The 21,478-nt window shown below is 32.0% G+C and overlaps 1 protein-coding gene across 8 annotated transcripts in view; it reads right to left on the bottom strand.

Moving 5' to 3' along the window:
* Nucleotides 1-21,478, bottom strand: part of LOC138940022 (latrophilin Cirl) — a 517,985-nt gene that overhangs the window by 24,047 nt on the left and 472,460 nt on the right. For 7 of the 8 annotated variants that reach the window (XM_070308486.1, XM_070308487.1, XM_070308485.1 and 4 more), the window contains one exon: nucleotides 20,706-20,892. In XM_070308486.1, coding sequence (XP_070164587.1) covers nucleotides 20,706-20,892 — 187 coding nt within the window. Of the gene's footprint in view, nucleotides 1-376; nucleotides 484-20,705; nucleotides 20,893-21,478 lie in introns of all 8 variants that reach the window. The other variant, XM_070308488.1, reaches the window with a different exon arrangement.

The following is a 21,478-nucleotide window of genomic DNA, read 5'->3' as shown; positions in this document are numbered from 1 at the left end:
ATAAATATTTATAGTCACTGGTAGTTCTCAATTATTAAAAAATTATTATAATATAGAAAGTAAATAAATCACAAAAATTACAAAATAACAAAAAATTGAGTTAATTAATAAAATAAGATAGCTTTTTCAAACATCAAGTAGAATGGTAAAATAACAAGAATAAAATGGAGAAAGAATTAATTACAAAAAAGAATTCAAAACTACATCTCATCCTAACGCTAACGATCAATTTGTAAGAGGAAATTTTCGTCGCTCCTCAAAGTCCAAAATTATGAAGCTTTCTGCAGCATCGTGAACGAGAGACGAATCCCTTGAGGTTTTCCGCGTAAATCCGTGATCGCGAAAATGTCAAAATAAAAAAAATATATGAACCAACCTAAACACTGGAAGTGAGCCTCGATGTATTTTCCGGTCCCAGGACAAGGGTCTTCCTCGAAAACGTCGCTGCGCACGTCCACCGAGCAGGAATTACGATGATTGCACCTGCAATCGTCACGTGTGCGAAAACGTCACCCAGCGGAACGACTTTATAGCAATTTCCAAATTTTTCGCGGAATCACCAACTGAGAATCAGATGAGCACGACTCTCGCGCATCTTGATATCTCGGTCTCGTCACTGACATTGCATAGGTATAATTCGAATCTCTCGTTCAATATTTTATATTTTATTTAATAATTAAAATTTAAAATCGTAATTTCCGTATCACACTTTAGTAATATACAAAATTTCAAGAAATGTCCATGTAATGACAATTGGAGTAGGGAATCTTTGTTACTTTCATAAAATTCATAAAAAATTATATTGTATTTAATATTAATTTCGCCAAATTTGAAAAATAAACTTAATTCATTTGTTCAACATCCCTTATAATATTCACACTTTTGCAATTGGTTGATACATTAAATAAACTCTATTCTCCTTAAAATAATTCGCGATTGCTTTAGGAATTTTTGTTCGAGGAATAAAAGCGATTTGTTAATCTCACTGCAATTTTGGAACGAAAGCTCGTTTGCTGAGCTTCGTTGGATCCGTTATATTACGATTGTTCTCGTGTGCATGTTAACGTGTGACAATAGAACAATGGGTTAGTAATGACACGTTCGAAACAGTTTCAGATATAAGCACAAGTTAAGAGCTCAGAGTAAGATAGGCGAGGACTCTAGTCCCAAATCCCGACAAAGGGACACGATGTGTGTGCACGAGAAGGTGTCTAGAAGTGTGTCAGACTCGAGTTACAGTCGACTCATAATATGTATCCCACGGTATATATACAAAGATTAACCACATGCAGAGAATATACCTCCAAGTTGAATATAGACAAATTATCGTGCAATTCGCGTTTGCGTCGCGAGAATAGCAAATTGTAATATCGATATTACCATTAATTATATAATTTTGCATTAATTAATTTATGATGACAATTCTCTCATTTCAAAATAATGACCGAAATAATGAGAGATTTGGTTTCTTCATTCAATTATATTAATATTCGTTATAAAATCAATTATATTTGTTGCATCGAAACCAATTCGCAAATTTTATCATTTATCAAATTTTGCGCTTTATCAATGAATAAACGTATATTTTTTAAATCGATATCTATGTTTATTTAATTTTGCTTTTTGTTAAATTTTTTTCTTTTGACGTTTTTGTTCGCACTAACTGAGAAAATAATTATCACGAGTTTTTAACTCGTTGCGAGAAAGCAAATTTTTTTCGCAGGGCGGAAATATATATCGCGACGCTTTGAAGGACAGAAGACGGAATGGCTCGCCCACTCATTGTTAGGTCGCGAAATTATTTTCTTCCGGAAGAATCTCGGCAATTCGCCATCGCATTCTCTCGTTACAACTATGGGATTTGAAAATATTTTGTTCGCAATATTGTAGTAATAAACTTTCCGCCTCGTTGGATTGTCGAGCACGCTCGACATGGCTTCGCTGCGTTAACGATTTTATCGTTGGTGAATTTTCAAAGAGAGACTCTTCCGGAAATTTCCCTCGCAAAGTACAATAGAGAGTATTTCATCTCGAAACAATCGAGGTATCCTCCAGTTAAGATAGCAATTATATTTTTTTTTCGACCTAAATTCTACGATACCCGAAAAATTTATATTAACACGCTTAAAAGGCAATCGGTTCAAAAATAATTTATTTTACGATAATATAATAAATTCAAATATATAAAGCATTCCCTGACCTAACGCACTTTCTTTCAACGAATTTTATGCTACTAAACACATTATGTCACATTTTATCGGGGAGCATTGGAAAAAGCAACGAGGAGCATCGAAAGAAGCATCGAGCAATGACAATTGCAAGATACGTCATCTCGCGTATAAGTAAAATTGGCGTAAACCACCTACGTCATGTCCATCATGTTTATCGCGCCGTTAATTATCGCCATTTTCGCGCCAATCGACCGAGTATCGTACGTAATTAGACGAGAGTGTCGGGATCTAACAATGGACAATTGTATGACAATTAATTGGCCTTCAAACGGTGCGTCTTTTTAGTATTTGTAAGAAATTTGCTCCGTGCTCGGCCAGATCGATGTATGACGTTACGCGGCTTCCTTCTTAAGGACACACAGATAATTATATAACAAATAAAATTTCATTAAATTATTCGAGATGCTAAAAAAGAGTAAAAAATCCAGAAACGTAATTGACAATTTTTATTAGCATTCTTAGAATATATATATCGAAAAAAGACTGTTAAAATCAGTTACTATTATAATTTTTACAAAAAAAAAATAGTATTATTATAAATTTTAATGACATTCTTATAAGTCTTGCTTGTTTGAGATTTGAAACTTTGCCTTCGTTCTCAGAATATTTCGGAAAAATTCTCTTTCGCTCTGATAATATTTCGGTCTTCGGAGCATTATCTGCCGCTTGTTATCCCGGGATTGAGAGTTTTTGTGAGGCTTTGCATATGCCAAGTGTGCTAACTCGAAATTCGATAAAATGTCACGCCACTGCCATGTCGTATGACACGGTGTAATTCCAAAATCCCTGGATAGCAGAAAATTTACAAGTAAGTCGCGACGACAGACGCGCGAGTTATTTCGTCGAAGGAATTATCACAGAATTAATCAAATACAGCGGGCGTACGGAATGACAAAATTCATATTGTTCTGCAAAAAAATCGGGTGCTGTCGATATATTATCATAGTTCAAATAAAATATTGACAGATGCGAAATTCGCGCTTTCGATAATTGGCTCTTGTTCAAAATTAATTATAATAATACAATTTCGTAACAATTTTGATTTATTCGACGGTAATATTCTGTCGTCAATAGTAGTTACCAAACTATAGTATTTTTTTATTGTTTTATTAATATGAAAATAATCCTGTAATAGAATGTTTATTTTGCCTGTTCGCGTTTAACTCGGCGAATCTATGCCAACGACAAGAAAAAGATTGACAGCGAAATGTAATATTAATAACGCGATTAAAGCCGCAGTAATAAATACATCTACATTATCATCGACGGTTTATTAATTATGCATCGGGCGATGTTGCATTATGTCGTAATTATTCATACGATTCGCATAATAGTTCCCGATATCGCGATGGAAATGTGGTTACATCGGTAGCGTTTCTCTCATCGACAACCGAAATTACAGTGTAGCCAATTATAACGCACTGACGCTTTTATTTGTTCAGCAGAATTCGTCAACAAACTATCGTTCTCAATGTTAAGTGATAACATTCGTTTTTCATAACCATGTTTCAAGCACGTGATAATAATATTCGTTGCTCATTAATTAGTTGCTTTGAATCGAGCATCTAAACGCGCGAGTGAAACAAATCAACGATTTTGCCGACCATCATCTGACCGAAATAATAATCTAGAAACGTATAGAAAATTATTGTTATCATTAAGATATTGTGAGCAAGCTCTCAGTTATTAATATTTTAACTACATTTGCCAATTTTATTGTAAATTCTAATTCAATTCTCATTTCAAAAACTATAATAAATATATATTTAATTTCACAGAAATAATTTTATTTCTGGAGAACTAAATGCTGATTTATGAAATATGGAAAATGTTTATGGTAATAATAGAGAAACTGGGACAATTTTGAATATTTATTAAGAGATTTTTCTATACATATGCTAATAATAATTAATGTGATACAAATACCTTTATATATTTTTTTAATCTATTGGAAAAAAAAAAACGTTTTTATGAAATTTTTTATCTAAATCTAATATCGATAAATTCCAGAATGCTTAAAATAAAAAAAAATAAATTTCTCGAGATTCTTTTATTATAAGTAATAAAGTTTGCATTAAAAGCTCACAAATATAATATAGAAATCTTGTTATTCACGCAATTTTTAACTTTTGTGTTAAAAATTCAACTGTATTACATTACCGAATCAATTTAGGTGCAGTATTTTCTCAAAGTAAAGTAACACAATCATTAATTTCACGAATCTAATGCGGTGTGTTATATATAGTAATAGTATATACATGTATATCGATTTTTTTCTTACTATCATACACCCCTCTGTCTGATTTCATCCCCATCGTCCGGCTTGCACGGCAGAATATAACGAGGGTAAACGTAATTTCAGACGGGTAAACTACGAACGAGCACGAAAAATCGCCATTTCGCGGATGTTACACCGTTTATTATTAAGGCAGACTCTCTCCTTCCATGGTTTCCCGCCCGGTTCCCTTTTTTTTTTTTTTTTTTTTTTCAAACATATTGGTCGGTAGCCCTGCTGCAATGATCGATTCGACTATGACTCAGCCCTTTTCCTCGCACCGCTCGCGGTTAATATTGAGTCGACAAGAGGTTTCGCAGTACCTTTTGTTAATTCATCGCGACATTTTTAGTCACTCCATTAATAAAAGTAGACAATTTTTAAATAAACATATATCCAACCTCTATAGTATTTTTGTATAATTTTCGCGTACTATATTCTTTTGTAAGAAATCACAGAGATACAATACAAGCACCATGTCATGGAGCTTAAAAGTATTTTATTTTTATTAATTCAACTTTCTTCAACTTCACTTTTATTAGTTCAAGCTAGATTTTTTATTATCGTAGCCCAGCAATCAATATTAACGCGACAAAAATATCTGTTTATGTAGCAATGAATGGAAGAAAATTTACTCGGTAATTTTATTATTTTTGTCGATTGATCGATGCTGTTATCTTATTTTAGGAATATTAAACCGTTTATTGATCCTGAAAATCTTCTCACCGTAGCCAAAATTTACAAATCTAACTGGATAAATGCTCGTATTTACGGAAACGGAATGGATTAATTGCGCGCATAATCCGCAAGTAAAAGCGCTCGGTCGTGTAAGCGGAGCTTAAAAGCGCCCCCGCGGATCGTTGGTAATCCTCGCGATTTAACGAGGCGCGTGTTTACAAACTGTTTCGTATTGTATATCTATGTGCATCTTGCGGGATGCGAGTCGTTTCGCGTACTTGGTGCACCACCAGTAAGAAACTTGTCCCGTAAGCGGGCCACCCCGGCGAGAAAGTCTCGTAAACTGCAATCGTGTGCATCGCGCGCGGTCTAAACTGTACGCGGCGCAAAACGTCGCCATTAGAACGCTCCTAAAACAACGTTTCCGGTATCGCGGCTACGTGACGGACATAACTCGCGAGTGAAAAGTTTCGTCACGTCGCGATTTTGCGGGAGAAGAAATTCGTAGATTCGCACGACCTAAAAACAGCTGTAAATTTTTTACTGACAAAAATTTTTGTTCCTTTAAAAAAGTTATGTTCTCGTTATAAAATTCGTATAAATTCTAAAAAGCGAAAAAAAAAACGTATTTAAAAGCATTTCGCGATATTGCAGTTTTGGAGAAGCACAGATCAGACCAACAATAAAATCCGTATTTTTAATTGTAAGTTTATATATAATTAATTGTGGAGAGATTTCTCGTCAACATGTTTATTATTTATAATAAATATATTGCTTCTCAGCCAATTGTTGCAAAATTTATACTCGATTATAAAAGTCATCGCGAGAATGCATGTTTTTTCGAAATTTTTCAGATTAAATTCCGATCCCTTAATCAATAAAATCCAGCCATTAATCGCCAGATTCACGTATAACGCGAGCGAGAGAACGCGATCTCATGCGGTAACGCGAGCCGGCGCGACGCCTACTATCCCCTACTTCGAACAGAAAAGGGAAGCCGAAGAGTTTTCCATTTCAGGCTAAACACGTGGGCGAGAAGGAGTGCGACCGAGTCGAGTGACTTTAATCGTCGTAGGAATGTCTTTGTGTTAGCGAAACCTCTCCGTGACTGGCGCGGATTTCGAAAGAATGCGTCGCGTTGAAACTTGACGATAGCGTATAGCGGATAAATAAAAAAAAAAAAAAAAAGAACGAGAACCGGGAATAAACGAGTGAGAAATATCGGAAGGATAGAAACGAGAAAACTATCGAGACGGACGTTTACTTTGGCGCTTATAAACGTTATAAAATCACGACACGAGTCAAGCGATGCTCTCGATATTGCCGTACGAGATTTCGAAGACATATTCGTGTATATAGAAAATAGAGTTTACAAATTATTTATAATAATTTTTCATAAATTATTATCGCATCTAGTGATATTACGCAAAAATATCGAATGTAATGTAAAACAATGTAAATTATTTAATATAATAGTTTCTGTTTGAAACATTGGCCATATGATTCGATTTGAATAATTATGCGAAAGGAAGATTAAAATACTTAACTGTAAAGAGTTTAACTCCGACTTTCCGACTTCTATTAAAAAATATGACTACTGATAAAATATCGACTTAAGATTCATTATGAAATAATACATTTAATTTAATTAAATTTCATCGTATCGTGTATCTCATTTTCTTTCTCGTTTAATATTCATGCATACTATCTTTCGTTCGACGCTTTGTCCGATCGAAAACTGCAAGTAGATTTCACTTTGAGAATAATTACCGGGTTTGCGAGTGCGGAAAAAGAGCGGATTGGAGGAGAACGAGAGTGGCGATCGAGCGGAGCACAAACACGATCGGCGATGCGCGCCTGCTGAAATTGGAAATTAATCGGTTTTGCGTTGTCCGCGAGGGTGTATTTCTCGTATGCGAGAATATACCGGCATTTCGCCGAACGAGCGAGCGAACAGTGCTGGCTTCGTTCATTTACGCTTCGATAAATCGAAGCGCCCGGACGCGATTTCGTCGCCGACCCGCCTGGCCGCCTGGCGATTTTCGATGTTTTTAGCGTTTAACGTACGAGTATGCGCGTTTCATTCGTTCGCGCCAGAATAAATCGAAACGCGATCGCTCGCTCGACTTGCCTCTACCAACCGATTTTTAGTGTTTTCCATGTTTAACATCCTCGCGCGCGTCGATGGCTCGTAGATAGCTCTATTTCGTATACGCAAAACCTGACACGATCGATGTCACGGTCAAGCGGATGAAGATTATAGCGATTTTATCACAATTTTCAAAGCGCGCCACGTAGTGTCAATACGCGTATTTGTGCAAAATCATAAAAGAAAATGTTTGAAGTAGCAATTTTTAAATATGCATCTCAGTAAACAAATTGATTTCAAATTCAATAAAAAAATCTTCATTTTTAAGAAAGTACAATTGATTAGGGATGCGCTCTATATGATTCAATCCCCCTTTCCTCTGAAAACAATATACAAATTTTTATCACCATAATATTAAATATCGCGATATAAGCTATAAAGCTTAAATAATACAATATTTTTCTAAGCAATAATCTTTTTAAGTTAATTTTTTATTATTTAAAATATATTACTGACAATAAGAGAATAAAATGTACGTGTATAAATTGAGTTGCAAAAATTGAATATCTCATTCATGATTATATAATAAATAATCCATCGCGTATTATAAAGATTTATATTGTATAAATATAAATTTATATCATAAAGATTGATAGTAATTGCGAACGTAAAAGCGAACGAAAATGCCGACGAAAAAGCCTCTTTCCTAACAGGAATTTCCCGCAGGACAATTCCTTTAGTAGACGAGATTCTGCGCGGGTTTACATAACGGGTAGCCAAAAAGAAGAGCGAAAGAACACAACACAGGAGCATTTCTTCTCGGCATTCCGGGCAGCAAGAGAAAAAGGAAGGATCCATGGCAGCACACGTGTTTTTTTTCTGTCTTATATATACATATATATGTATATTTTCTAAATAAGACAAAGCTTGTACGTGTACCTGTAATAGTAGACGTGCGCAGAGAAATCTCAGTACAAAATTGCAAAAACAAATCTTAAATGTAAGGCGTAAAAAAAATTTTTCCAGAAACTCGTAAAAATGTCTATTCCGCGCAAGCATAACTACAAGCATTCAAATGATTAATTACAATTGTCGGTGATAATAATTTGACAAAAATTTAATAAAATTAAAAAAAAAAAAAAATTTTATAAATATATACAAATCTTGACAAGATTTCTCCTTCGACACGCGTATGCAGTACAGCCACGATCGTGAATTTGAACCAGAAATCGAGGTGTCTTAGACATTAACATTTTTATCATGATGTCTGATAAAAAAAGTATTGTACCGAGCTCGCCAACTGGCCGACGGGAAAGGTACAATAATTTGCGCGAATTACACGTACGTAGCTGTACCGAGTAGTAGAGAACGGAAAACGCTGTTTTCTCTTTCTTTTCAATAAGATAATCGCTTATTATATAAAAAGTGATATAAGTCAATCTTTGAAAAATAAATGCCTCTAAATTATGTTATTAATTATTTTGTATCAAAATTTTTGAACTAAGCTTTATGTTTTTTAACTTGAATCATAAGTTTATATAACATCAAATAAAATGATCTGACGCAGCATAAAAAAATTGATGACACGATGTCACTTTTAATTTTATGATTATTACAATATCATTCAAAAAATGATAAAGATTAATTTGAAAAAATTAAAAAAAATAATAATATAACTATTAAATCTCATTATTATGTTCATACGCAATATTCAATAACCTCAATTAATTCAAATTGATTTTAAAGTAATATATATTGATTTTCTGAAAGAATTTCAAAATTGCGACTAATATCACTTTCGAGATTTCAGAGAACGATTCATATATTAAATATTATTATATACTAGTTGCATGCATACGTTACGATAATCGATTATACGCTAGAACAAGATGGAGCAAGAATATCAAACTTCTCTTCATATTGCGTAACCGAGTACAACAATTTTGAAGATATTTACTTGTACATTTAATGCAAGTAACTTCTCTTTCATACTAGGATTTACCCATTATCACCTTCAATCTCGCTCAAATTCTATCGATATTGTTTCTGAACACTCTGTATAAACATATCAACGTATCACAACATTCAATTTGTTACGATAAAAAATTAAAAGAAAACATTATTCTTCAGTTCTCCCCCCTCTTTCCATTCCTCCTACCCTTTCTCAGATTTCTTTCCTTTTCTGATTCCTGTGAACTACAAATCAGCTTGTAGCATAACGACGAGTAAAATGTTCGTCGGACTTCCGCGTACTCGTGATTGGAATACTTTCAAGTATCTAATATCCGGGTACTTTCTTTTTTCCTCCCCCTCCTCCCGCCCGAACCGTTCTATCGTTATAATATCTTTTTCTCTCTTAATCTGCTCGAGAATTAAACGACTTTTGTCGTTTAAGAAAACTTGAGAACGTGAGCGGGTTGCACACACACACGCGCGTATGTATTCATGTATGCATGTCCACGTACACGCACTTACATATATATAAGATGTATATATGAGCTAAAGATAAATAATATCGCCTGAAATATTTCTTTTATTTCGATAATCATGATAGATTTTTTTTCGCGTTTACAGTGGCAAACGGAGTCGATGAAACCAATTTTCTTTCCGTACAAGATACAATATGTTGTCTATTGTAAATTACATCTTTCTCTCTTTCTCTCTCAAACTTTTTGAATAAAGTTTTAAACTTAATTGTTCCCAAAATTAATGGCCTTTTATTAAATTAATGTAAAGGGGAAATATTCTTTCTTATTCTGCAAATCGAATTTTCACATTTAAGAATATTATATTAATAATTATTAATCAAAAATTTTCTCTTTCATTTAAGTAACTAACAGCTGTTTAAGAATTAGTAATTAATCAGAAATTCCGGAAGATGTTTGTAAAAAATAACAATAAGAATAACAATATCAGTTCGCTCGCCGTGCGTATTACTATGAAAGTTTTCCGAGATATTCTTTTGGTGTCTTTAGAAATACGAGAGATACTGGGGATAGCGATATTTATTGCGCTACCTTCTACACCGAAGCAGGTGGCAACGAGAGCAGGCGAGATATATTGTGAAAACTTGCAGAAAGATACATTAAAGAGGAAACTCTAAGTTGGAAAAGAGTGAATAGGGTAAGAAAAGGACTTAGTCTCGTTAACGAAGGAGTATTTGTAAAATTAAAGTGAGAGAAAAAGACGTACATGAGTAACAAATCGCGGAAAACTTTGACTTTAACACGATTGTAATCCGTACTCGTTTGGATTAATCCTGTCTAATATTATCATGTATTATATTTTAAATTCTCTATTTCAATATTTATATATATTATTTAAGACATTTTCACGTGTGTACAACCAGTATTCAAAAATATTTATTAAATATACATATATATAGATATATGTGTAGTTACTTTTTTATGTATAACATATTAATGAATTAATAATAACGTTAATATAGTAAAAAATCAAATAAATAAAATATAGATTGCGAAATAAATAGAAATTCATAATCGGTATTTGCAATTTTAAATTATTAACACAAAAACCGACACAAATCACGTTCGATCGACCGAGATGATAAATTTAATCTCTCTTTCATTAATTAATTATAAATAAGGATGAATCGAAAGAGCGTAAGAAAATCGATCGATAGGAAAGACTGGATGAGACTATTGACAAACGAAGAAATAGAAAATTAGATAGAGATTAAAAAGATAGGAATTGCGGCATACCGAAAAAAGAAAACCCCTGTGAAACTTTCGCTGCCTCGATTGTGAATTTATCTCTTAAACGAAATGACAGCCCGGCCAATCTGTCTTAACGTGATTATCGACAGAATTTTCTTAGATTGCAATTAGATTAGGTTAAATACAGTCGCGACGACTTCCGTACTAAATAAAAATCAATGATAGACGTTCAATAGAAACTTTTTTCCTCTAAAGAATTCAGAACAAAAATAAAAAAGAAATTAAAAATTAGAACTACAAATTTTTATTTAAAAGTTTCATTATTAATAACAATTATTAATAACAATTTTCCAAGCATGAATATATTTAATTAATCTGAAATCGTAGATTAAAAGAGTTTTCTTGTATATGTTCTCATTATTTACTTGTTTATTGAGAGAGAGAGAAAGAGAGAGAGAGAGAGATTTATTGATTCTTGAAATATAATTATTTGAAGTTAAAGAGCAAACACATTTTCCAGTTTGCGAAAGATATAAAAGCTAAGAGAAACAATCAGCTTTGTCAATAAAGTATAATTATATTTCCCATTAAATAAAATTGCAAGGGAGCTAATTTCATATACGCGATTATTTGTATGATTGCCATTAAGTTTGCAACGTAAGAAATTATTAAAGTCAATGAAAACATGAAGTATTCTTCACAAAAAATCATTTTTATCCGCTTCAATAAGTATAACATTGTAGATAAATTTGCGTAATACAATACGAATATCGGGCCACCAAATGTAAGTGCGCTAATTGATTTCGGGAACAATAATAAAAATTACAACAGAATAAATTTTCATAGATCACGAAATGTATATAAAAATAAATATAAAATTATTATTTTATCTATTTCAACAATTTATAGCCAGTACTTGCACATCGCGCTTTAGCAAAATTGCAAAGAAATATTGTCTGAAAGATTATCTGACAAAAAGCGATTTCCAACCCGTCTTCCAATCAGTATAATAATTGGCAACAAAACCATTGTGGATGATAAAATCTCCCTCAAAAGCTGCATCCGCCATTAGCGGATTAACATGATTTGAGAAGAGAGAGTTATATCTTGCAAAAAATAATTGCTGTTCCGACGAGTCTTCCAATCAATGCAAGAATAATTTACAGTGATTTATTCCGCGCCGATAAAAATTTCAATAAACAAAGCTCGATTACAAATTATTGATAACGTTGCGCAATTTTGAAAAATTAGTTTGCACCGACAAGGATTATTCTTTTTGAACTCGTTGCATTAATTACAACATGGAAAAATGTAAAGAAATTAGATTATTCTGATACTATTCCATCCGATATTATATATGTTTTTACATCAAGTTGTCTGTTATTTATAACAAATCGATCGATATGACTTTACTAAGGGGAAAAAAAAGCTGGGTCGTTATCCGGATTAATTTGTCCAATTCGTCAATCAGTTTCCGGTGTCGATTATTACTCCGATGAAATATTATAGTCGACGAAAGAAAGAAAAGTTTCCTAGAACTTGTGATAGGGGAGGACAATCCTCCGTTACAACAAAATTCTCGCTGAAAGATGAGAGATAAACACGAACTTGTGTCGGCGTAATCATTTCATTAGCAGTTAGTCGCTTCATTTTCCACGCGGAGGACAATTTATTTATCGAGTGGGACGAAAGTTTCGTATCGACAAACACGCGATTCGCGATAATATATTTTGAGAACATAATTATTGTTTTTTCTCTCCGATGTGGTTCAGAAAATTTGGTCAAGAACTATTCAAGCGTTATCCAAAGTAATTAAATTTAATAATATGAAAAAATATAAAACATTTATGACAATTTAAAAAATATAAATTAAAAAGATGTCGACATAAATTATATTTAATTATACCCTCTGACATTTATAATTCGGAATTTTGATAAAACTGCGTAAAAGATAACACACCTCCGATTTTATTATCATTTAAATATGTTATAGGGGCGGTTCTTCGGAATAATTCCCCGTAAGAAATTTGCGGGGGACGGCATTAGTTTAGGAGATATAACAAATTAAAATTACACAGTTTTAATGCTTTTTCTGTTATAAAATAAGGAAAAATAAAGTTTGTTTACGTTATATTTGTGTAAAGCAGACGGGAAAAATGTTTGTTTACATTTACGAGATAGGTATATACTCATGAATACTTTGTCAATAATGTGTTTCACCTATTTCTCGCAGTTCGTTAAAAGCTTTCAACGTGCTACTATACAAATTTCTAAGTCTTGTTAAAGGCAAGAATAAAAGTTAATAGTTAAATTTTAGTTTTAAATTAGAAATAAGTTTGGATTAGTTTTATATTTTCCGGAAGTGGAACCCCCCCCCCCCCCCTCCGTAGGATGGATGGAATCCACTTCGTCCACGCAGACACTTTCCCATCCATACAACAATTGTGGAGTGGATCTTGCTTCGCGTTGTAAAGTATTTTGTTATATCTTCTAAACTAATACCGTCTCCTACTTATTTCTTACGGGGATTACTCAAAAAAATCTTCCTTATAATATATTTAAGTAGTGATTAAATCGGAAATGTGTTACCTTTTATGCAATTTTACCAGATTTTCTTTTCTAAAATGCTCATATTACGTCAGATGTATGTATCGTGCTCTTAATTATTTTAAAAAATATATAATCAGAAATGATACATAAAAAAATGTAATGATGCATTGTACAAGAGAATAATAATATGCATATCAATGCAATGCAAATTTTTCTAAGCTATCATAATTTTTTGTTATAATATTGAATTACGTATAAATAATTTACAATAAATATATGGTAAAGAAAAATAAAATTTTACAGTAATTATAAGACTAAAAATCATCTATCTATAATTTTAAAAATTTTATATTATAAATATATAAAGTAGTATTTAGTATTTAGTAGTTTATAGTATTTCTATTAGATTATACGCGAAGAGAAAGAGAAAAAAGATATAACAAAAAAAAAAAAAAAAAGGTAATCAAGTGCGCTCAATATAATTGCACTTTTTACATGTCACATATGACATAATATGATATTAATATGATATTTCGCGGCGCGATAAAGGGCAAAAAAAGAAAAAGAAGTAATTTCAGTGATCGATCAAATCGATCGCGTTTTATCGCGCCCGCGCGCGGGATATAGTTAAGGAAAACTATCTCTTCGTTTCACTAATTTTTCAGCTTTTCAATTATCAATTATAAGATTTAAGCGGCGATTTCTTTGGGCGTAGTATAAAAAACGAATAATAATCATGAGTTCACAAAGATTTATAACAGCACTAAAACAAAGACAATGATTATAATCAAATAGTTACCAGCACAATAAAAAATATTTAGAAACAGAATTTGATTTTTAAATTGTGATTCCACATTAATTCATGTAATCAAATATACAAGAATAAAGTTAAAAACATTCCTGTTTTTTCAAATCGCGCTTAAAAATTAACATTTTGATTACACTAAATTGGAAGTACATAATATTAAATATAATAAGTTTTCATAGCGTATGCAATTTTAATCTGACTGGCAGTTGCTTCGTGAATATTTCGCCTAATTCAAACATCAGAAATCGCCTATTCAAGAGATAATGACGTTCCGTTCCTATCGATTTTATTTGACGATTTTACCCGACGAATGCGCACGTAACGTAATACAGATACAGCGTTTTTTTTTTTTTTTTTTTTGCGCTAAATCGCGGTGAACCGAATCTCGCGGTGGCTCAGCATCCAATTTCATTAATCGTTCCGCCAAAATCCTCCCCGCTAACCATTCCCCTCCCCCCTTCTCTGTTATCCACCAATTTCACTTAAATAGTAATCTCGAACGTGAATCCTCTCCTCGTATACGCCTATCGCAGCCTTTACACCGACACTCCGCACCCTCGCTTTGGCCCGGTTGCAACCAGCAGACGGTTAATCCGCAATTGGTTTCGCTAGCAGCGCGATTAAACGGAATTCCCAAATGATATCGGTCCGTTCTCTCTCGCCACGCGCTCGATTATTTGCAGGTACGACGCGCAGAAATTTCCTAATCCGAAGTAATGTAGCGCGATCTGAAGTGCAGGATACATCTGTATGTCTTTCTTCGCCACGGTTATGCGTCTGTTATTTTCAAGCGAGCGATTATTTGTTTATAGCTTGGTAGCGAGATTATTCAGTCGTGAAAAGTTAAAAAAAGAAAAAGAGATTAGTTGGCTGAGAAAGTTGCTCTTGTTACATTAATTACACAGTATTCCGTGTAAAATAATCAATTGTTTTTAGCATATTTTTGTAAAAGTTCTGAGATTGCATTAAATCATAATATTAATATTTATGAATACATTATATATATATATATATATATATACCATAATATAATGTATATAATGTTTATGTATTAGAAATTATGTAAAAAAACATTTCTCGTGCATATGTAGAGAAACATCACAAAGATATTAATTGAAAATTAACTAAATATTTATATAATATAAAACTGGAAATATGTAGATGTAATATAGAAACACATTAATTTGATATTTTCATGGATAAACGAGAGAAGGATTAAAATAAATATTTAATTTATATTAATGTATTGAGTACACTAATTAATATATCATTACATAAGTTTATCTTGACATATTCAAGGATTTCAGTATCAATAATGTTAATTAAATTTCCGATGTGCGCTCCAACGAGCAAGAGAAATGTTATGTACGAATTAAGAAAAAAAATGATATTGAATGTGTAACACAATTAGTCTAATAATTATTAAATTAAGCAATTAGTTATATGTATAACTATATAAATATATTAATCTACAACGTAGCTGTTTGCGTTTGATATACTTGCTCCATTTTATTTATACTTTAACCAATACCATAATAATTTCTTTTCTAATCAAATAACTAACAAATATACGTACATATACATAATAGATATTATAATTTTAACGCATTATAAACCGTTTTATTATATTTAACATATTCTAATTATCAAATATGTAATTATCTTCTATTTAAAAATGCTGCGTTATTTTTATGATAATTGCCAGCTCTGGAAATTATTAGAAACGGCTTACAATGTATTAATGCAGTTATTATGCCGTGACGTGAGAGTGTTAAAAGGATTTTAGAGGATACCAGGTAAAACCCAAGCATCTTGCCCCACCAAATGTACAAATGAACAAACATGCTTGTGAAAAGAAGAAAACCATTCTGTTTCAGATATCCTGCGTTAAAGAAAGAATCGTAAATTGTTAATAACCAATAATAATAATAAAAAAGAAAAAAAACGAAGCAACATAACGGAAATGTATTCGGCGATAAGTTCAATTTAATTCGACTCAATTGGATTATCAGCTCTTCGCAACCCCATAATAATTTAATTCTGATTATTATTGCATCAAGATAAAGATTTGTTTGGATAATTGCAGAATATGATATTGCAATCAAGAGGAAAATAATTATGAAATTTATTACATTTCATAGAATATCATTTTCTTATCATATATGTAATTTAAAAAATATGATTTGTTATATCTCATACGAAGAGAGATTCTTTTATTTTATATTTCTCAGATAACACTGTACAAGTCACGTAACGATTTAACAATTCTTATAAATCATTCAATGTATTAATCAACAATCTAAAGAATCATTTCGCCAATTAATTTCCCGCATTATATATGGTACATATAATAAATATTCCCACGCAAAATTATTATTATTATAAATAAATTTTTCAACATAGTAGAATACGTATTCTGCAATTATTATTAAAATATTCAGTACAAGGAAAGTTGCGAAAAGCAGCAAACTGATGTCGATGGTCTCGAATGTTCGCTGATTCTCAAATGATCCCGCAAAAAAAAAAGGGCTGATGTAGGCAAAAGCATCGATTGATCATGCAACGATGATTTTAATGACGAATGGATCTCGCATTATATGGGATTGCGGCGATAATAATTTATCCCAATATTAATACGCATGGGGAGGGGAAGAACCATTCCGCGAGAAAATTAAAATTTTCCGCGAAAATAGGGATTTCTCTCTTTACGATGCAGATGAGCATCGAGAGATATCAATAGCGCTTGAAAACCGGACGTGGATATTATGAGTTTTTCCGTTAATCCGTTATCTCGTCATTAATGAGAAAAATATGACCGATCGTAGCGCTCATCCTTCCGCATATATATTGATTTGAAAAAAATTATTGTGACGAGATGAGAAAGAGAGAGAGAGAGAGAGAGAGAGAGTGATTCTGTTAGACTCATCACTCGATGAGTGATAAGTCAATCCAAATAATGCTTGGTTAATATATTTTTGAAATAAATCAGATATTGTAGAATATATTATGTGAGATATTGTTTTCTTATTAATTATGTGAGATGTTGTCTAACTATTGTAATTTTTTAAACATAATTATGTAAGATGTTGTTTAATTTCTTTCTGCAAGTGCAATTCAAAAAAGAGACATCTCTTAATCACTTAAAAATATAAAATATTTACAAAAATTCTTCTTTTATATGCATATATTAATTTTGTTTTATAGATTCTACTAATAAATTTATATATACATATATTATCAAAAGTTTGTTGAATTAATTATTAATTAATATAATTCAATGAAATTTGTTATCCCATAAATTATATTACAATAGATATAGTAAATAATTGCTTCCCGCACGAAAACTACATAAATAAATAAATTGGCTTGATATTAATTTATGTAATTGATGATGTGAATGATAATAAATCTCTTGGGGTTTTAATTAATCAAAATTTATTACGTTTTGTTTGTTTCATTATTGGAAACTAATAAAGTTAAATATGAAATCTATAAAAAATAGCTATATCTCTTTCCTTTTCTCATCCTTCCTCATGAATCATTCAATCGATGCTACTTGCCGACATATCATCTTTAAATAATAAATATTGTGTATACACTGGTTCCCCCCGCCCCCTCCCATATATCCTCTCACATACTATTTTTATTGCATAGTTTTATGCTAAATATAACACATCGAGTTATTTCTTCTTAGTTAATAAAGATATTATATTGCATATAATTATGACAACGAATATCAAATATATATCATATTTTGCGTGTGCGTAAATGATGCGGATGATAAATAATAGTGATGAATAAAAAAGACAAGAGTCTAAAGAATCTGAAGAGTATTTTTTAAATGCATATGAGGGTCTATTAGACTTTAAATAAATCGACTGCTCCACGGAAGAATTGGCTGCAATAATTGGATTGAATTTTACATAAAATCCGATCGACATGTTTTTGCATCCTGTATCACGATTCACGATATACTACAAAATAACATGAGAGACTTTTAATTATTATTGAAGATAATGAAAAATATATAAAAAATATCTCTTGTTTTATAAACATGAATATAGTTTTCCGTGGAACAGTTGCAATTTCTGCGATTTAATGATCAGATCCACGAGATTCAGAAACGGAAGAGTCCGAGAATGAACATTGGCGTAACTAGATCAACGTATTGTATATATATATTCCTTTCTAACTTATTTAACATATCATCTTATCCTAGAGAGAAAAATACGCTTAATAAAAATATATTATAAATAGAGAAATATTCCAACAAATATATTATATGTATGTGTACGCGTGTATGTATATTAATACACATTAGGTACACATATGCATATATATATATATATTGTAAAAGTATATTTATTTTTCTCTCAAACTTTATTTTTCTTTTCATCGATTCTAGTTATGCCTCTCAGAATATAATGTTTACATGGAGGTCGATCACCACAATTAGTGAATTTATTTCGCTTTTATCATTTTAATTACGATATCGACATTTTTTTTTTTTCTTTTTATATATATTTGCATTTTCAATACTTCGACTCTTAAGATGAAATATTACGTAATCGATCTCCAGAATTAATGGATATGCATGTTCTTCACAACAGACCGAGAAACGCGAGGCGGTTTCTCGCGAGGACCGTGATAGCGAAGCTATCGCTAATGCTGCGACTCTTCCTAGCCGATCCGTCGTGAGACGCGCTCTTCAATGGTCCAGCAATTGGCCAGTTCACTCGACCATATGAAGCGGTTCGTAACCGAACTCGTGTCTCTCGGCCGATTATTTTATACTCCCCGACTAGTTTTTCTTAATTTATGCTCCATTTTGTTGATTTGAAGAAAAGATAGCGAGATAGGAATGGGAAGGAACGACGCTCATTAGATCCCTTCGCGAGAATAACAGAATTTTGAGAACAAAAAATGAAATGATCGACGAATATTTGCGAACGATATGTAGAGATCGATCTTCTTGTCCATGTGATATAATTAAACATAATATATTTAAAATTTAACGCATACGTTAAAAAAGATTACTCAATTATTCTACCAACAAATCTCATAGATCGTTCGGAGACGTGAGATTTTTTTCAAGATTGAATATCGCGGAATTATATACGTGCGTTCTCGTTAATAAAATAAAAAGCACTTGACGATAATGGCACAAGATGTCACGCTAAAACTCCGTGAAATTCTCAGTAAACTCTGTTAGAAAACATGCTGATTATGAGATAATCGCTAAAATAATAAGTCTCATCTATTATCGTTCGCATCAATCGCGACAATCTCTTTTAATCGAATATTATATCGTTCATTGTCCTCTATTTTTTGTAAATACTTGCGAGGGATCAGTTAGCGTTTTGCGAGCAGAGCTGAATATTATTTTATATTGCAAGTTTATTCATTATGTCCGACTAATATATTTATTACGTATTTTATATTAGAAAAAGCGATAACGCGCACATTTAATCGCAGTAACAAAATATATAATATCATCTTAATTATATTATATCAAGATATAAAATATTATATTCCTTATACACAAATATTACTCCTTTAATATAGCAAAAAATTTAAAAATGTTTGCTGAGCTTATCTTCAATATATATATATATATATATATATATATATATATATATATATATATATATATATATATATTTTTTCACGATTCTACGCTTTATTAAAAAATAATTGATATAAGGCGATATTATACTTGTAGCCTTAAAAAGAATTTCTGATAATTATCTGCGCTAACAATTTCCGCCATTATAAGAATTTAAAGAGTCCATTCTCCGCATCATCGAACATTTATCTTGTTAAAAATAGTATTTGCCCTTGCAGGAATTAACGAATCTTTCACACAATAATTACTTTCGATATATGTATATACTATAATTCCTCTCTATTATAGGTCTTATACACCGATCATTAGCAAATTTATGTAAAAAAATTCTTTCTTCAATGTTTTATATACACATAGTGATTTACCAATTTAAAAAAAAAAAAAAAAAGTATATTAATATAAATATATATATATATATATATATATAATAGAAAATTGAAGGAGATAAGAAAAGATTAGGTATATGTTAAATACATAATTTATTCCAATTATTCGTTTTCAATGAAAAAAATAATTTGTCGTATGAAGGTTCGAGTCTTTTTTACATAAAATCTTTTTTCGGGCTTGTGTGTATTGTTGATTCTTTCAATAATTTCTCTTTTGCGATTAAACGGATATGTATTTATCTCTCGCTAAATTATCCCGGTCAGCTCTGCCTGCGGCAATTCTCAGGGGAATAGATCAAAGGGATATGTTGAAGGCAAATCGAATGAAGTCAGTTACAGCAAATATACGGAAATACAATACAAACGTGACGCGTGCGGTACTTACTCGGTGTTCAGCACACGGAACGATTTCGGCGACATGCAGTTGACGCTCCATTCGGTGTTCCCGTGCTCGTTGCATATCGTGATGGAGAACCTGCCATAGTTCGCCCGTATCAGGTGGATCAGTTTCCCCTCGCCACACTCGATTTCCAGCGTTTTGCCCTCGCAGGCGTATGCGGTGTCGTACCTCTCTACAACACAAAACGCATTTTGTTATTTTTTTTTTTTTTTTTTTTTGCTTTAGTCTTTCGGCTAAAGTTCGCGGTAATGCGCATGCAACTGCACGTTGCAATTGCAGCTGCAACCTGCAACTCGCGGCGGACCGAATGTAGAGATTATACGCGCGCGGCCGAGCCTGTCGTACACATGACGTCCGTTGTGGCCGGATCCACATCGGCTTCCGTTTCCGGAAAACCTCCGCATGCGCGAGAAGCCTAGAGGATAGGTGTCGTTGTTGCTGATGGGATTACGTTGTTGCGATGTTTAATCTATTCGCACGAGCGCGTTTTTGCGGTTTATATGTTGATTTGCGCAGAGAGACTCCAATCTTTGGAAAAATTTTTGCATTCAGATTATTTCTGATGAAAGAAATTTAAAATAAAATACATATATTTTATTTCTTTCTCTGTCGCTATACTGAAAGATTCTATTTCTGGATTTATATTTGAAATATTGTAAAAATACTTAAATCAATAAATTTTTAACTTTTAACTTTTAATATATCAATCTTATCTTATATATTAATACAATAAAATTGTAAAAATTTGTAAACTCAAG

This window comes from Polyergus mexicanus, unplaced genomic scaffold (genome assembly GCF_030449975.1).
Source record: "Polyergus mexicanus isolate NDT 795.1 unplaced genomic scaffold, iyPolMexi1.0 SCAF_15, whole genome shotgun sequence".
NCBI classification, from domain to species: domain Eukaryota; kingdom Metazoa; phylum Arthropoda; class Insecta; order Hymenoptera; family Formicidae; genus Polyergus; species Polyergus mexicanus.
This window is presented reverse-complemented; position numbering and strand designations above follow the sequence as displayed.